This window comes from Drosophila nasuta, chromosome X (genome assembly GCF_023558535.2).
Source record: "Drosophila nasuta strain 15112-1781.00 chromosome X, ASM2355853v1, whole genome shotgun sequence".
NCBI classification, from domain to species: domain Eukaryota; kingdom Metazoa; phylum Arthropoda; class Insecta; order Diptera; family Drosophilidae; genus Drosophila; species Drosophila nasuta.
Window position 1 is genome coordinate 18992871 of NC_083459.1, and position 19927 is coordinate 19012797.

The 19927-nt window shown below is 36.5% G+C and overlaps 1 protein-coding gene across 1 annotated transcript in view; it reads left to right on the plus strand.

The window, feature by feature from the left end:
• The window catches only part of LOC132796441 (dopamine D2-like receptor), an 82739-nt gene extending 63269 nt beyond the window's left edge, over positions 1 to 19470 (plus strand). The window contains 8 exon segments of the mRNA XM_060807614.1: positions 9177 to 9286; positions 9359 to 9398; positions 9400 to 9612; positions 9960 to 10258; positions 13168 to 13416; positions 15908 to 16048; positions 16313 to 16413; positions 16539 to 19470. Of these exon segments, the coding sequence (XP_060663597.1) occupies positions 9177 to 9286; positions 9359 to 9398; positions 9400 to 9612; positions 9960 to 10258; positions 13168 to 13416; positions 15908 to 16048; positions 16313 to 16413; positions 16539 to 16750 (1365 nt within the window). The 3' untranslated portion in view covers positions 16751 to 19470.
• Positions 19471 to 19927: the final 457 nt, after the last annotated feature.

The following is a 19927-nucleotide window of genomic DNA, read 5'->3' on the forward strand; positions in this document are numbered from 1 at the left end:
TCTATTTATTGTCACATTTTTCATTATTCAATTTTGGTTAGTGAATTTGAGTATCTACTTTAATCGTTGCTAAATATATTGCTGATAAAATCAGAAACCCAAAATATAGGATTTATAGCTCATATTTCTAATATTTTTTTGAAGCTGATCAACTTGTCAGCGCCATTTGAATATTTCTATTTATGGTCACATTTTTCATTATTCAATTTTGGTTAGTGAATATGAGCATCTAGTTTATTCGCTGATATATAGCCAATAAAATCAGTATTTTATATACTTTTAAAAGTAGCAAATAATCAACATAATATGGATTTTATAGGCTGGCACATATTTCTGATATTTTGCAGGCTGATCAAGTTGTCATTTTAAAGATATGACAGTAGACTTGCCAACGATGATGGCTTTATCGCTGGCCATTTCTAAAAATGAGTTGTGAAGCTTGGCAAGCCAATTAGCAGCTTCAAGGATCAAGCAGTTGCCCAGTTGCCAGTGGATAAGGGGATTGTCGATTGAGTGGTTGCCACTCGAGAGAAAGGAATGAGAATCCGGGGGCAAAAGACTGACAGTTTTAGCCAAGCTGGTTGCTCGTTGCTGGTTGCTGACGCTTGGCCGTTGTTAGGGGCAGCACACAGAGGCTTGACGGGTGCTTAGCCATCTTAGGGCCACGCGTGCCAGCCATTAAAAGCTTTTTAAAATTAATTATAAAACCAAAAGTAGGCAAACATTTTCGGAGAAAAGCGCAACCAAAGAACGAACATAACGAACTGACAACCCTTTTGGGCTCATCATCAGCATGCTCTGTCCCAATCCTCATTCCATTTTCCCATCTCATATTTTGGCAAAACGCTTTCAACTTCAAACAGATTTTGGATACTCCAGTGGGCAACCGCAGGGCAGCAACGATGGTGGGGTGGTGGTGAGGTGGGGAGCATAAACATACGTAGCAAATTATGCTCATTATGTGCCGCATAAAATAGTTGGACTCATTGACCATGGCCATGGCCAAAACGGTTGAGAGTTCGTGCTCGAGTCCTTCGACCAAAGTTGAAGTTCGCGTTTACGTCCAATGCTCTGACATGCAAAAGCGTAAAGTTTTTTTGATTAGGGTTTGCCCCTAAAAATGCACACAGAGAGACGTCACATCAACATGAGAAGCGAGAGCATTTGGCATTCAGCATTCGCATTCGCATTAGCATCAACATCAGCATTAGCATGTTTTGCCATCTTTTTGTTTAGCTTGGCAATTTTAATTTCATTTCTTGTATTTTTTGTTTTTTTTTTTTGCTGTGTTGTTGGGCCTTTTAATGCTCGCATAAGTTTTGCGGCCTTTTGTTTAATTTGATTTTATTCGCTTTCGCTTTCGCATTTCCCGCAATCCTTCAATTCACATCCACATGTCAGTAGTTCAAAGTGTGTTTGTGTGTGGTCAGACGGTTTGCTGCGGCACGTGGCAATTTTTTGGAGCACGAAACAACGAATGCTTTTGCTTTTGCTTTGACTCGCATCTCAGTCTCAGCTACGTTGCCTTTGCCAAACGATGTGGTTACACGCCATTGCCACGCCCATCCAGCTGCCTCTGACACGTCTCAGACTCAGACTCAAACTCAGGTTCAGCCTCAGTCTCTGTCTCGGTTTCAGCCTCATTCTCATTCTCAGTCTCAGTCCCAGTAGCAGGTCAGCGGACCTTCACCCCCAACTGGCAGTTAATTAGACTTAGGGCTGAGCTATTTTTAAACGCTTTTGTGTTAGAACTTCAACTCTGCAAGCCGAATTCGTCTAATGAACTGACCAGCAACGACTCAACTTTCCATTTTTACCCACAAGAAAAAACCTTTTTGCCAAGCGCCACAAAACTGAAAATAAATAAAGTAAATCTAAAAATGGATGATTAAAGCATTTCTCGAATATTCTTTTTCTAGTTCAATTTTATAATCATATTTTTTTAAATTTACACTTAAATCTTATAAATAAAAGTGTATGTCCACTAAAATTTATAATTTAATTTTGCTTAAATTTTAATAACATTGAAATTTGTGAATTAAAAATCGAAATAAATTTACACTTGAATCTAATAATTAAAAAGTATTTCTAATATGCACTTGAAATTTATAGGAAGGAATTTTATCATTTAAATAATTATTGACTTATTTCAAGTGATGAAACACTTAACATTTTTAAATTGAAAATTTCGCTTTTAATTATAAAAATTAGAAAATCGAAGCTTAAAAACCCATTAATATTTTCTAGTTACCTTTTGCATATTCCACCCTTTAATCGGCTGCAAATTATAGAACGCTTAAGTCAGTCATTAAATAGCAAGCAAGAATCCGTTGATGCTGCAGAGCTTTATATACCCGATTGTGGAAAGTAATTGAAATTCAAATGTTGGGGGGAAAGCTTTTTGGCAAGTTGCTGCTGCTAGAGAGTTGAGTTTTACGTTTTTTCGACTATGCACTAAGGCAGTAACAATTAGAAAAGACGCTCGAGGCTGTCAAACTTTTAATACCCCAAAAAACAACCGAAAGAACAACAATAACATTAAGAAGGAACAAAAATAAAAACAACGTGAACGTGCGACACGTGCGATGTGTCCCGAGGTCCTGAGGCAACATTTCTGCATAAAACTGAAAACACGCACATGCCCCAAAAGCGAGACACACACACACACACACAGACACCGACACGAACACTCTCACCCACAAACACCCACAATGAATAAGAGACAAGGTCAAGGCGCCATCGAGTGCTACAAAGTAATTTGTTTCCGCTTCCGCTTCATTACTTCAGCCGCTTTGCACTTGCCACATACCACATGCCACACAGACGCCATTGCTACTGTGATTGCTGTTGTTGTCGCTGTCAACAGACAGATAGACAGACAGACAGACAGACGAAGCACTCAATACTGCAGAAGTATGAGTGCAACAGCTAAATATACAAATAACAACTCTCAACGCAACTGATTTGACTTTTGGATCATCGCAATTTTAATACACTTTCCGACTGAAACCTTCATTTTTCATAGCCAATTGAATTTATACTTTATTATGCTGTTTATTTAGCGCTTTGGGTTTTTTTTTAGAGAATTATTTTAAAGGAGAATCTTTTAATGACTTTTCAGTACTAAAAAACTTGCATTGCAATTTATCATAAATTTAATTATTGATTTTAAGTATATACAAGATTCAAATACATTTATATTGTATTAAGAACCAATTAATTTTTGATTCAACTGAATTGTGGCAGTCTCTGTCTCTTTGCCAGTGTATCAATGAAATGCGCAATTGACAGGCGCCAAAGGAAATAATGTTGTTCCAGTAGAGGAAAAGCAAAAGAACGACCTCATTCGAATGCCATTCATACATACATATACATATATGTATATAAATATATGTATGTGTATGTGTATATATAGTGTGTATGTATATTTACAATATGTCAACAAGAACTCGCGGAGCAACATGTTCATCGTGATGATGGAGAGCGATGCGACTCGAGTTGCCATCGCCAAATGTTTATAGGCAAATACAAACACAAATACAAATGCAAATACAAATAAACAAATACACATGATTGTAAATAGCGAAGGACGCTTATAGAGCAGCACAGATAGAGAAAGGAAGAGAGAGAGGGACAGAGAGATGAAGAGATTTAATTGCGGCTAATTAATGTGATATCGGATTTGAGGCAATGGCCAAAAATGTTGCTGTCAGCAACATCAGAATACGGATGCCAAATTATAAATGATTTCTGGCTGTCGCGACGAGTTGTAAACAATTCCTCCCGCCTCCGCCCCTGTCTTGCCCCCTGTCAAAGTTGCAGCTGCAACAATGGCAACATCGACGACGGCGACGACGATGACAGCGAGTAGAAGTTGTGCAAAGCAAATTGACATAAAACTGCTGCGTGGAGTTCTCTCTCTCTCTCTCTCTCTTCATTTTTTTTTTTTTTGCGGCACTTTTAGTTCTTTGCTTTTCCATAGAATATTCAACCCACACGCAGCAGCCACGCATCAGCGATTGTTCTTTGTCCTTGCGCTTGCCAGGAGCAACAATAAACATCGCTGGCTTCGATAGTAGAATTTAATTAAAAGCTGTTTCATCTGCCCAGTTTGTCCAGTGAACATTGCAACAAATGCCAGCGGCAATAGCAATAACAACAACAACAGCAACAACAACATCGACATCAAACAAAAAGCGAATTGTGAATTGTGAATTTTGAATTTTGAAAGAGCCCATAAAATTCCAGAACACTGAAATCGCCTTGGGATTATTGACATATTGCGTCAACTTCACCTGAAATGTTAACGATAATTGCAACTCGCATAACTGCAACTTTTCCAGCGATTGGAGTTGCAAATTTAACTGTCACACTAATTGCAGATAAATACAATACAAAATTTAAAGAAAAATGTATAAGTAAATGAGCAGCTTGAAAGTAGTTTTATTCAAACATTAGCGTCAATCGATTAAATCACTTTTGTATCACAAAACATACCAATTTATGATTTAACTGATTTTATTTATTTTGCTAAGTTTAAATTTATACAGCCTTTAAGTTAACATGACCTTTAGAATATTAGAAGCTTAAAGTATTGTATTATTTTGTTATTTACTATAATTTATAATTATAATTAAGATGTCTTAATTTAAATGAAATGCATAATTTCTTAATATTTTTATTTAAGATTTTATCATAATAGAAATTAACTCTCTGTTAAGTTACTACAACATATTTGTTTATATATTTAATTTATTATAATTATGTAGATATATAAAAGTGATTTAATTTTATTTAAAACTATATCAATGTCTCCATATCTCAATTTACAATGTTAACTAGAATATTATTATAATTTTTTTGTATCTCTATAATTTAATTCATTCATTCATAAATTTGATTCCTTTTAATTTAAGAATTTATTACAAAATAAATTAGCTATCTCTCCTCCCTCCCCCTTAAAGAGCTGTACATAAATAAAGTTAATATTTAATGGGAAATATTTGAGTTATTAAACGCTGCCTAATTGTTTTGTCGACAACTTGCTGAACGCTTTATGTTAATTGCCAAAACACTGGCAGTGAACATGGGTCAAGTTTGAGCCTCAAGCGAATGAAATGAAATCTGTGTTAGTGGGAGCTAATCAATTATTTTGTACTGAGCATTAGCTTAAGTCTGTTCGAAGAGTACATGTTTGGTGTATTAACTATGAAGGAATGAATGCCAGTTCAAACATTCCCTTATTTACTTATAGAGATTACAGTCCATCTATTAATAAGTTCTATAATCGATATTACTTCTTCTGTTCTTTTGGCCAAAATAAATTCCATTGGTTTTAGGGAGGCATTCGATATTTATGCTTTGTTCGGTGAGTGGGGTGAAAAAGTCTTGCTGAATTTATACAAGTAGTTACTTACATCAAGTAGCACACTCTCAAGGATTTCATCTGCTTGCCACAAGGGGATACACACACACACACACACAGACTCGCACTCACACAAATACATGCTCATACACGTCTAAACTCTATCTGCGTGCAAACCATAAAAACCAGAAGCTCAATTATCAAAATGCTACGTGTGTTTGCTGTTGTTGTGGCGAGTGTGTGTGTATGTGTGTGAGTGTGTGAAAGTGTGTGTGTGTGTGGGTGTCACATCTATGGCCAGCATTCTTATAGCCATTCGCATTCACATTGCCATTTCCATTTCCATTCTCATTGTCGCTGTCGCTGTCGCTGGCATCGTCGTCGTCTTTTTGGGGGCTTTGTCCCTTTGGGGTTTGTGTTTGTATGTGTGTGTGTGTGTGTGTGTGTGTGTGGTCGCCTTTGACTGTGCAAATAGATAAATTTATTTATTTTATGCTCTGTTGCTGCAAAAGCCACACACATTCACACAAGAGAGATAGCCAAAGAGGTAAAGTGGGGGAGAAAAGAGTTGGTCGCAGATAGCGAAAAGAAAGGGCATTGAAATTCTTTTATGAATGCAGTCGATTTAAACGTACGACTAACTTTAAATGCCATGCCTTTGCGCTTATGTGCAAAAATCTACATAAATTGAATGCCATTGAACATTTTTTGAGAGAGAGAGAGAGAGAGAGAGAGAGAGAGCGAGTGAGAGAAATAAGCCGTTCCTTCAAGTGTGCTAAGTACGTGTCTGTCTGGCCAGTTGTATAGAAACTTGGGGCAACTTGGGCAATGGGGAATCTAAGTCTAACGGGTCAATGGAAGGCCATGTGAGTGCGAGCCACTGACATTGAAATGCTTTCGTGCTAGACACATTTCACATTTTTAAATTTGCATTAGATTTAAGCGTAAGCAAATATCTTTCATTTGCAGACAGACAAACAGACAAACAGACGATCAATAATCGATTCAATTGGCGCCACAAACAAATCGAGTTTCAATGGGAAAATATAGTTAGTTTTGCTTTTGCCATGCCCATCGATGAAATGAAATGCCAATACATTATAAATTATAGCTTACAGCTTTTGCCGAAAATCTTGAGTTGCTAACGCGACGTGGCGTGGCGCAACGGGGGCGTATACGTAATCCATGACATACAATAGCCTCAACAAGAACCAGAAAGAAAAAAGGCCAACGACTGGGAGAATAACAGCGGCGACAATAGAGAACAGGAAGCAAATAAACGCTGTAAAAATTCCTGAGCAGCTTACGTGTAACGTTATGTATTGCTTAGTGTGTGTGTGTGTATGTGTGTGTGCCTGAGTGTGTGTGTGTGTGTCGAAGCATTCGTGCGTATGTCTTTATATCGAAAAGTTTTTGCCACTTTCTTTGCGCTGCTCATCTTTTGTTATGCCGGCTTCATCTTCTCCTCCTTCGACTCTCTTTCCCCCTCCCTCTCTTTCTCTGTCTGTTTCCCCCTCCATCTGCGTCTCTATTTCCTCCCACCATACACCCCCGAAAATCTGGTGCTTCTTCTGCTACTTCAGCTTCATAGTACTTAAGTACATCTCGAGCAAGCTATTTTCGTCTATAGTATTTGTGCTATGCTCTCTCTCTTTCTCTCTCTTGCCTGACTTTCACTATCACGGCTAAACTTTTGGCGCCGTGTGTGTGTGTGTGTATCAAACTTGTCTATGTGTACGTGTGTGTGTGTGTGTGTGCATGTCTGTCTATTTTCTCTCAAATATTTTGCACTTTTTTGTGTGAGTTTGTTTGCCTACTTTAAACATAAACCGATCGGCTTTCTATTTATTTGCCTCACCATTGTTCGGAATGCTGAAAATATTGATGCAAGAATGTATCTGCGTGTGCGTGTGTGTGTGTGTGTATGTGTGTGAGTGCCTGTCAGATACAAACAGCTTGGCCCTGATCATCCTTCCTTTCACACACACATACATACACACATCTCATCTGTTTGCCTCTCTCTCCTTTTGTTTCCTTTCGTTTGGTTTTTCTTTTTGTATTTCGCTTTTTTTCTCATTTTATGTGCTTTGTGTGCTACAAATTGTTTGGCTTTCGAAATTCCTTGCGTTATTGAGGTTTTTATGGACTTGCGGGTGGTGTGGATGCATCCCAAGCCAAGCCATGCCAAAGTAAAGTGAAACTCATAGATAGATGCGCGCCATAAGATAAACTCAAAAACTAATTTGCAGCCAGAGTCTGAGTCAGAGTCAGAGTCAGAGCCAAAGTCAGAGCCAGAATATTGTTATTGATAGATGACAATGGTCCGAGGACTGTCGGAACAGTTTGGCCACAAGCTCGGGATTTATGTATGCTCGCTTCCCTAGCCCTCGACCTCCGCCTCCGTCTCTTCATCTTTCTTCCTGCACCCAAACGAATCACAAACACTTGGCGCTGGCAATTGGAAATTAAATTGCTTTTCCATGTGACACTTAGGCTCAAATTGACATCGTTAAATGTATTTGTGTTTGGCAACGAACGGCCAATTCCCGTCTGCAAAATGGAAACACATTCATCTTTGCTTCTATCCAAAAAAATCGAAAGAAAGGAACATTGCAATGGAAATATTTATGTGTTTGAAAAAGATATTGTTACTTACCTAAATGATGCAAAGAAAAAGAGAAAAATGTAATAATAATAACACAACAGCAACAACAACAACAATCAGCTCGCAGCGATTTGAAATTGATTTAAAGCATCTCTAGCTTGGGTCAAAATCTGTCAGCTAAATGAAATTTGACTCGAAGTCCAAAAAAGTAATAAACGTCATCTCTCCGTCACATGTCTTGATACCCAACTGAGCGCACTCGCATTGCAAAAAAACAAAATAAACCGCAGAAATACTTTAAGACCTGCGAAAAGAGAAAAATGAAAAATATGATTGAGAGATGCAAAACATTTTAACTTTCTGACTATTCGAGATTGTGTTCAATCGACCTGACAAAATAAAATGAAAAGCGAAAACTTGCAGAAAAGTATTTATGGGGAATTAAAACTGAAAATAAGAAGTCAAAACTGGGTAGGGTATCTGTTAGTCGGACAAGCTTTAAAGCTGCGTTGGGGTTAAAAGGTCGCAACTTTTCCAAGAAGTCAGACAATTGGCGCCCAACATGAACACAATAGCTGAATATTTTTATTGATATACCCACTAACCATAAGATAGAAGGGTATGAGGCAGAAAAATGCAATATAGAGTATATATGATATATTCTTGATCAGCTGTCCGTCTGTCCATATGAAACACTAGATCACAGAGATTAGAAGAGATGGAGCCATTAGAATCGGTAAATACAATAATAACTATAGTATTTCTAATTCCCAAAAATTATAAAAGTTATTTAAGAAATATTTTTGTATGGGCAAAAACTAGGAGTATTAGTTGCTTTGGCTGACAATCTGGTATATTTTGCGCTTTATGGTATATTTGAATGAAGTACTATATCAATATACCAAATATAATTTGCCAATATACTAAATAAATATATATTAGTCAATTTGGTATATTTTAATCTGTGGTATAATTTGAATATAGTGCTAAACAATATACCAAACATAACCTTTGATATAATTTTAGTATTTTTGTGGTATATTAAATTTAATACCGCACTATTTAACTCCTTTTGAAAATGGGTAGTGGGTATCAAACAGTCGAGCACACTCGACTGCAACTTTTTTTTACTTGTTTTTGTTGATTTTCTGTTAAAGGTTGTAGGCAAACAATAAAGGTTACTCGAATTTCTTTTCGCTTTTCCAGGTGAATGGTGCATGGGCCTTGCCTAATGTTGTTTGTGATTTCTATATAGCCATGGATGTGATATGCTCTACTTCATCGATATTTAATTTAGTTGCCATTTCAATAGACAGGTAAGTTGTCTCTCTGTGTGTGTGCATCATATTGTGGATAAGTATATGTACGTATATTTCTCCATCCGTTAGATACATCGCTGTGACGCAACCAATAAAATATGCGAAGCACAAAAAACAGTCGCCGCGTTTGCCTTACAATACTATTGGTGTGGGCGATATCGGCTGCCATCGGTTCACCCATAGTGCTCGGATTGAATAACACACCGAATCGCGAGCCGGATGTGTGCGCCTTCTATAATGCTGACTTTATACTGTACTCATCGCTAAGCAGCTTCTATATACCGTGCATTATCATGGTATTTCTCTACTGGAACATATTTAAGGTGAGCGCAAACAAACAAGTTAATCAAAAACGGATTTAGCTCGATTCGCATTCGCATTCGCATTCCGATTCGGATTTCCTTCCCACATTCGCATTTTGATTGGATATATTCAATGCGGTTGCACTTGCATTTGCCATTGTCGAGCCGCCTCCCCCCGCCCCATATTGAATCAGCTGAATCAGTCGCTATTGATTTATGCACAATTTCCCATTAAATTACAAAGTCAGAGTTGTTTACACACATTAGCTGGGCGTCACTTTGTGGGCAAAAGAAAAACCTGCATAAGCAAGAAACTAAATGCTGTTCCCCCACTTTCTCTCTTTCTCTCTCTCTCTCTCTATTCGCAGGCGTTGCGCAGTCGTGCACGGAAACAAAGGGCTGCCAGGAAGCCGCATCTGTCGGAACTAACGGGCGGCAGCGTTATCGAGAACATTGCACAGACGAGGCGACTGGCGGAGACGGCACTTGATAGCAGCCGGCATGCCAGCCGCATTATGCCCGATGAGCCGGCCACGAATACGGCGAGTGGCTCGAATGAGGAGGAGGACGAGAATGCCATATCGCCCGATATCGATGATTGCCATGTCATCGTTAACGATAAGTCCACGGAGTTTATGCTTGCCACAGTCGTTGAGGAGACCGGCAAGTAAGTAACAAAAGTGCCATCAATCCCCACAAGCCAAAGCGAAAGCCAAACTCAAACTCAAAGCCAAAGCAAACGCAGTGAAATTGTTTTGCCAGCACTTTTCACTTCACTGCGCTGCACATAAAATAGAAAGTGTGAAAAACGTGCAGCGAACGCAATCAATAGTAGATGGGAAAAAAAAACAATCTCACTAGAAATACCGCATTTCAAAATATTTTAATTAACATTTAACTAAATTTTTTTCATTTACATTATATTTTATATATATTTATGGTTCTTGTTGAGCTTTAGAGCTTTTTCTTTATCTATGAGTAGCAAATAATAGTACCACGAATTTCACTTTAAATGCATTCTATATTGTTCAAAACATTAAAATCATGCAACTAGTCGAAATTAAAGTTCTAATAATTAGCTTAAGTGGCATGACAGGTAAAAAGGAAATACAATAACGATCGAAATTACAATGTTCAAACTGCAGTGACTAAGAAAAACAGCATTTGTTTCCTCTTTAACTTTAGTTTCATTCATTTATCTTTTAATGTATTTATCAATTTATTTATTCCTGTATTTATTATGTTGTTTAAATTTCAAACCCTTTATAGACTCACTCGAAGCACCCAAACTTTACTTTAGTGCTGTCCAATTTCAGCAGCTTCACCTGGTCAACAGATTTCCATGCTATCAGTTGCAAATGCCACCACGTGCGGCACGTAAAAGATAAGCAGACTGGCCGTTAGAGCAAAGAGAGCAGGAGAGTCAGATTGGCTGTTGGGACAGTTTGCTGACACAACAAATTGGTTGAACAGCATCGGGGAGAAGCACACAGAAAAAAAGCTACTCTGTAGTCAGTACTGTGAATGCATTTAGTGCCAAGTTCCACTTAGTGGCAGCCAATGGAAAATTTGTGAATAGTACGCGTAATTGCAACTTCTTGGCAGACAACTGGCAAAGCCCCGCTCCTTCTCCTTCCCCTTCCACAACCCTCTACCCTCTGTTGAAAGTGCCCCAAATCACTTGCCACTTGCTCATTTAAATTCACACGCGCTGCAATAAAATGAAAATCCGAAATGAGCACTCAGAATCTCGCCCACGCCTCCACCCCCCCGCAACGTCTCTCATCATTGAATAGATACACATTTGTATCTGCATCTCTGCAACTGAGTTGGAAACTGAGTGCGGCAAAAGTAGAAAGCACACAAAGTGTGGGGCGACAACAACTGTCACATACATACAACATTGCAGTTGATGTGCTAAGAGATTTGGCATTTTATTTACTTTGCATTCAATTTGGCAGTGATTGCCACATGAGCTTACTGCTGACAGGTCGCAAGACTGCTCAGATTAGTCTCATTGCACCACTTGGTTTCGCCGCTTATCTGCAGACCAAAGAATGAATGATGCGATTTTTCTTGTAATGTGCATCTGCAACTTTTTATTGACAACTGCTATACAGAATATAAATCTGAACTAATTTTTTGGATCATTTGTATAGTTGAGGAAATTCTTAAGCAAATCTCAGTTCAACTTCATTAAATCCGAATTTGTTGTATTGTATTGAATTGATCGATGCTGTCTCAGGAAAAGATCTGCAACTTCTTTAGCTGAGAATTAACATGAAACATGATACAAGTACAGCAAATAAGAGAGAAACTAATAGGCAACGTTCAAATAAAAAACTCGGATTCTGAACAACTTAAAGCTGCTTGATTCATTTTTCTATTGAATGCCACAAAATTTAGCTGAGAATGATTAAGATGATCTCATACAGAATTTTCTCAGCATTACCATCTCTTATGACTGAGTGATGCTTAAATTAAATACAAGCAATTGCAATGTTATCAAATGCTACACTTCAAATGTGTTCCATCTTGTAGCTCAAATAGTTGAAGATATTCATAATATTCTAAGCCTGTATTAAAGATTTCTTCGATTATCTTTTCGTACTCGTCAATGAACTCTTCGTGCTGCTTTAAGTACTGTCAGCGAGACACTATTGCTTTTCTTTTCACAATTTTCAGCGAACATTATCTTCTTTTATATAATTATGCAATTGATTTCAATTTATGTACTTACAAAACTATAAATTTATTTATTTTGTATATGCTGAATAATATAAAAATCCATTTCAAACGAAATTATTCACTTTTCTCTACTGCATGTACTATTATTTTTTTATAATTATGCAATATCTTATCAGTCAGCTTTCGAATTGAGCTGAGACACTTGCTGGGTAATATGATGCTCAAAAAAAAAAGAAAAAAGAGCAAGTCAAGGGGAACGTTAAACGCAGTCAATTAGCGAACTGATGGGCTGCTTAATCCAATAAGGACATGAAATGAAACCATTATTGATAGGCCCTTGGAAGTGGATGGCCGAGAATGATGGCAAGAGAAAAAGAAAGAAAAGGACTGTGGCGAGACGAAGCGCGGCGGTAAACCCGACAAACGACCGAACGAACAAACCATATTGAAAAGTTTTTTTCTTTTTTTTTTTTTTTTTTCTGGCTGCTGCCAGGGAACATAATTGGGAAAAAGCTTACACACTCTCTCTTACTTTTTGCCCACAATGTTTCAGTGTTCGCTTTGTGTGAGGCTCAGTTCGTTTGGGGCCAGTCAGGGAAAAATAAATCTCAATAATTCAATTAATGCGTCACTTAATTAAAACTCAATTTTTGCCTTGTTTTTAATTGACGTTGCGCCTCGTTTTCTCTTCCACTTGCTGCCGCCTCATGCCACTCGCAACAACAACCACAACCACTTTACTTCACTTTACTTTACTGTGCTGGCTCACTTTTGGATGGACTGACCGACTGTCGCTCTCTCTCTCTCTGTCTCTGCCTTTGATTGATTGCGTTGCGTTGGATACCATCCTTGATTGGCTATCATCGACATCGATGTGACTCGTGACAGCAGCGTTGTGGCACAGATCACCACGCAGCCGCAGCTGGTTGTTGCCGATCCGAATGGTAATCATGATTCTGGTTATGCTGCATCAAACGTTGACGATGTCCTTGCAGGAGTGAGCGTTGGTGCCGCCGTTAGCAGCACAACGCCGCCCGACAGTCCAGTGCCCAGCGGCGCCACCTTGCAGCGCTCCAGTGTCAGCAGTCGCCGCAACACCGCCGAGGACTCGCCGAAGCGCGGCGAGCCAGCCCTAAGGTATGCAACACAATTTCCTACTTCTAAATATGTATGAAAATATTTGTGCATGAGCATTTACAAGTAAATAGAATACAATGCACTATGGTCCAGGAGACCACTTTTCTTGATGGAAATGAATAACTCCTAAACTACATGAGATTTTTTGATGCGGTTTTTTTAGTTGAACTAAGGAAGGTCCCTAGAATAATTTGTGTCTACTCCTACTGGAAATATTTTTTTTTTTTAATAAAATTTTTTTTTATATGTGGATGATTTTAAAAATTAACAATTTTATAAATTTTGACCTAAATTTGGAGTATTGCATCTTTAAATTTTCATTAATTTCACTTCTGATCATAAGAAATTGAGTTTTTTGCTAGCTCAACTAAACTGTTTCTTCAAGTCGGCTTCATAATATTAAGGGATAAAGACTCAATGAAAAATAATTTTTTGCTATACGTTTACGTATAATTAAAGCGTATTCATCAATTATAAGACTATAAATATCTGTAAAATAAAAAATATTATAGTTTACTGCATCATCGCGCTCAACAAAACTAAACATGTTCTCTTCTTATTAACTTTTCAATTTCACTTTTCATGTGTAATAACATTTGTTTTAGTATATAGTGTTCTTTTTTAAAATCTGTAATATCCGCAGAGCCATATATAGCTTATAGAAACGGACTTCAAATATCTCACTCTTGTTGCAATTTATTGTCCGATTTAACCAATATTTTCGACTCTTGTTTTGGTAAAATTGCTCTTAAGTTACTCATATCCAATTACTATTTATAGATATTCCTTAAAAGTTAACAAAAAATATAAACTTTGCCTTTTTTTCTCAAACTTGATTTTTATCTAACCTAAAATAGTGCATTTTTGCAATTGAGGTTATGATATAAAAATGCAAAATTCAAAGAAGAACGGCACTTATGGCCTTTTGAACTATATACAATCGAACAGGAATAAATTTCTCTACGACATACAATTGGTCTCTTGCCTGAACAACCTTGAACACAACTTCATATGTCTATTTGAAAATGAGATTTATTTTCAAATAGGCCCATGTTGCACGACACACTTTAACATAAAATTACGAAGACATTACAACTATTTTATTCGCCACACATAACAAAACACGTAGAACAAACCACACTCTTTATAATTCATCGCAAAAATTTTAACAAATTATCGTTTTATTTAGTTTTATACTAAATTTAAAATTGCACTATATTCTGCACTTTTCTACAACACGTGCTATTGCATCACATCAGCTGTGATTAAAAGCTGATTTTGCGAAAGTGGCGCCCTCTATTGATTTTCTTGGTACGCAACATTAAAGTCTATTCTTTTTTTGATCCAACGACGCCAAAATCACAGACTTCTGTTAACTTTCAAAAATTGGTTTTCCATCAAGAAAAGTGGTCGGCTGGACCATAGTGCAATGGTTTAATGCTTAAAATATAGTACACTTGGCCCTCGCTTAACACGTTCCTAGAAATCTTCGTGTTAAGCGAAACATGGATTCAGTACAAAATAAGGAGTTACGTTCGCAAAACTCAAAATTCAAAAAAATTCAAAGTTAAAAAAGTTGCTTCATATAATAATTTAACAGGTTAATCCTTATAGAAATTTAAAAATGTTAAAAAGTAAGGAGATCAAATGTTTCTATTCATATCAAGTTTGATATGCTTCAACATATTTTCTCATTTTGGTGGCTCCTTATCAAAAAATCGTGTAAGAACGAGGTATTTAGTGTTAAGAGGGGGATGGGAGCAATTTTGTAACCGTGTAAGACCGAGTTCGTGCTAAAAGTGTCCGAGTTAAGCGAGGGCCAGGTGTATATATTTAAACACAAATTAGTGCATGTTTGTGAAACTTATTTAAAAAAGCATTTTAAATGTTGCATCCACAAATTAGTGCCGCAATATTTATGAATCAATTGAAGCACCTGTTTTTATTTTCTTTATTTGTTTGTTTCCTAGCACTTCAAGCTAAAGCATATCAAAACGATCAGTGTTTCTTTTTTTTACATTTATAAATTAAAAAATGTTACATAGTTAATTACATGCTACCTTCAACACTTTCAATTATTCCTTATTTTATAAAAGAGATAACTTAACTGTCAATGTAATCAAATTTAATAAATTGACTTGTATTTGAGTATTTAAACAACAATTAATTTTGTTAAGATTGGCAAAGTGTCTTCTCTTTAAATAAGCTTAATAAATTGATTTAGCTTTTTAACAACCCCATCACTATCTCTGTTTTGATAATTACTATAATAAATTGAAAGCACCCGAAACTTAGCATGTCGAATAAATTTGTTAAGTTTAATTAGAACACTTTCAACTCTAAGATTGTAATTAAGTTTGGCATTCATTCAGTGTATAATTATAAAGATTTTACATGTAATATATACGTATAAGATTTATATTATTGCCGAATTCACGTGCTCACCATTGGCGTTGTTTTTTTGTTTGGCTTTGCTCTGTGTGAATTTCAGCAGCAGCGTTGCCATGAAGCCATTGTCCTTTGTGCGCTATGGTGTGCAGGAGGCCATGACTTTGGCACGCAACGACTCAACGCTATCGACCACATCGAAAACGTCCTCGCGCAAGGATAAGAAAAACTCGCAGGCGTCAAGGTGAGTACAACAAGAACGCGTAAACTTTTCTGCTCAAAATTGCAGTTATTAGCCAAGTTCGGTTAATAGCTCAACTCGGCCAACAACGACTAAAATTGTTTGTGGCCTTGCCCTAATCCAAAAGCCAACTTTCAAATACTCATAACAAGCTTCTGCTTTTTTCTTCTTTCTCTCTCTCTCTCTCTCTCACTTTTTCTCTGTTGCAACATGAAATAAAATTGCAATTTATTGTGGCTTATTATACTGCACTGTGCGGCGTCGTAGATTCACGATATACAAGGTGCACAAGGCCTCCAAAAAGAAACGCGAAAAATCGTCAGCGAAAAAAGAACGCAAGGCCACCAAAACATTGGCCATCGTTTTGGGTAAGTCGAGGTTACAATGAACTGTTTTTCTTTCATCTTTTGGCAGCCAATTTAATATTGAATTGTTGTGGAAAGTAAATACAATTCATTTCGCTTATATTTTTGTGTATTTCTCATTCACAAAGGTGTCTTTCTCTTCTGCTGGCTGCCGTTCTTCACGTGCAACATTATGGACGCAATGTGCGCCAAATTCGATAAAGACTGCCGGCCGGGTCTGACGGCCTTTATGTTAACCACTTGGCTTGGCTATATCAATAGTTTCGTCAATCCCGTCATCTATACGATATTCAATCCCGAATTTCGCAAGGCATTCAAAAAGATAATGCACATGGGGTGATTATCAACTAGAGTAACAGCAACAACAACAACAGCAACAGCAGTAAAAACTAAACTGGATTAAGAGAAAATTGTACTCGAACTGTGCCAAAAACAAATGCAAACAAATGAAATTGAACTCAAAACTCGAAACTCAATTAGACTCCTAAGATTGTTGGTTGGTCTCAATCGACTTACTCGTATATACTCGTAATCCACATGCAAGAGAATATATACACATATATATATATATATATATATGGGAAAAAAAGAATATAACTAGCAATATAAGCATGTATACTTGACTTGTTTTGTGTATATAGCTTTGTAAATAGCGCATAAGATTTAATCTAAACCGTATGTAACTAGAAAGTATATAGATATATATATACTTGTGTATGTTGAGCATTATAATGAGCTGTAGGCTAGGCAACAATTTTTAACATTAACACTTAGCTAATGTCTAATTCTAGTTAATTTCATTGAGCTGTTAGCTATATATTACGTATACGCAATGGTGGTATACAACACATACAAATTTCTAGTATTACAAAGTTACAGAGAGATTCCCATTCAATGATGTGAGAACATTTTAGCGTGTAGGACATTTGGCTTTCTCCCGGTGACGAGATGCAATTTATTTATATTATTATGACAATTTTGATTATTCTTATTCTTATTATTATATGTATATGTATGTATGTTTGTACTTACTTCCGCACACATATCACACATTCAGTTTTTTGAGATACTCTTATGGATTTTTTGTGGCATCTACACACTGAACTGCCCCCACGAAAATGAAACCAAATAAAAAGAAAACTTAGTTTTATAAACTGAAAAGCAAATCCCACGATGGCATAGCATATCCTCTAGAAGCAAAATACAAAAAAAATACAACTTTGAGAATCCACGCCTCTCGCCCCCTCTTTTGATACTTGCTGCATTACGCGTAGTTCTATCGATAGTATGATGTCCTAATAATAATATACACTACAATCATACATACGCATATCAAAGAGTTAGTTAGCAGAAGCAGAGACTTGAAGTCAGCGCCTCAAACACGAACTCACCGAATCGCTAAGCCGAATTGCATCTGTTAGATACTTAGGAATGCTTGAATACGATTTGTACTCTAGATTTATATGAAGTTTATCTTCATATGGCAGACTTACTTGCGAGCATAGTTTCAGTTGAGTACTGCAATTATTATCGCAGCAAGTCGAGTACATTGAAAAGTTGCACATACACACCCAACACACTCACACACACACACGCACAACAAACACAGAATCAAATGAGCCCCACAAATTGAAAGAAATTACATAATTACGGCGCTGACTTTGATTATTCTCTGCTTGAAGCACACACTTTGGTTGGTATAAAATAAAATACTAAAAGCTGCATATGGTATGTGGTATGTATGAATGTGGAGAACTAAAGAACGTTTCGTAATAAAATGTAAGCGCATTTAAAACCTAGTCTAAGTTCTTAAAGTATATACACACACAATTAGTGAATATCGTTAGGTAAAAAAAAGTCCCAAACAACAAAACTGTGCACAAAGTGCGCAACAAAACATGAACTAAAATACTCACTCAGTATTTTTTGTGTGTTAAACGCAAAAAGAAATGAAGTGCGCTAGTGTGTGTGCACTCAAATAAAGCTTCAAAATGTTCGAGTACTACAAGTCGGTACTGGAACTTAAATAATGTACACTATAAGTTGCATCAGGGTATCTAAAGCGTAGGCTTACAAATTACTAGAGGTGTAAGCAGCGTTCGCATTCGTTTCACTTCGTGAAATGAAACTAAACTTAATATAAAAGAACAACATTTAAATTTAAAGATAGAATTGAAACGGGAACCGAAATGTTGTGTACGATGCTGTCTTGAATTCGCATTAACTGAGGTGCTAATAGAGAACTAGCTGAGTATCGATCACAAAGGACCTGGACGATCACACAATTACACACACACACACGCACACACACACTCTCTTCCATCCACAAATACACTGAAAACAATTGGGAGTTCAAAGGAAATTTAGGAATTGGATTATGATTAACGATGAGCCTTCATTTCGAACTGCTTGGAGTATGCCCCTTGCTCACAACCAAAGAAATAAACAAAATGGACGCGAATTCGATGCGGCATCGTGTAAATCGCACACACACACACACACACACATACATACATACACTAAGTCAAACACTCACATATACACAAATTTTGGTCCCTGATTTCAATAACCGTCCTCTTCATTGTTTCTATGTGACAAATAATGTAAAATGCAGTATATAACAAAAATATACTATAAAGCAGATACTGAAATAATACCAATATATAAATACTAAATAAATACTAAATAAGCGTAAGTATTTAAATACTTAGTTGTTGACTCTAGGCTAAGCGTGTTTCCAGCTCAAAACTGTGGAGCCCCCCGTAGGAGAAGCTCAACAAATTTTTATACTTTCCTAAACAAAATCAAGATGAATCAACAACAATAAGAAACCAATTAAGAATGTAGCATTTTTTGTGTATTTTTTTTTTAAATCATAGAAGAAAAAAAACGGTAAATTCTTAAATTCTTGAGATTCTTCTAGGTGCAATAAGTGTCTCTAGGCCCTAAGACGTAAGTACGTAAGATATTGTGCAATATTCGATGTGCGATTAAATAAAATTATAGAATAATCTAAAAAAAAAAAATGAGAAAGAAAAAGAAAGCTGAAGAGACGAAGCATTATGAGGAATGCTTTAGTTAAGTTCTTCCAAAGAAACGCTTATTAGTTATAGACGAGATCAGAATGAGTTTTTGGAGTAATGATTGAAGAGGAGGAGAACACAGCAAATTGATAGTTGGATGGATGAATGTGCGTTGTTTTTATCAATACACAACAAAATATACAAATATATATATATTATATACGTACGAGTGTTCGTTGAGTTCTGGGTTTGTTTAAATTGAAATTGAAAATGAAATTGAACATTGAACATTAATGAATGAATTAATTGTACATTTTGCATTATGCTATTTATTGATTGTTAAATTTGTTTTTTAAGTACATAAGCGTACATAAGTATTTAAAGTCATACTCTTAAGATCCCTCCGCATTATCCTCAATGTGTAATGTGTAACCTAAAAGGCAATTCAAACAAAGAGGCTAAATAACATACTGAAACAATTCTCAACAAATAAA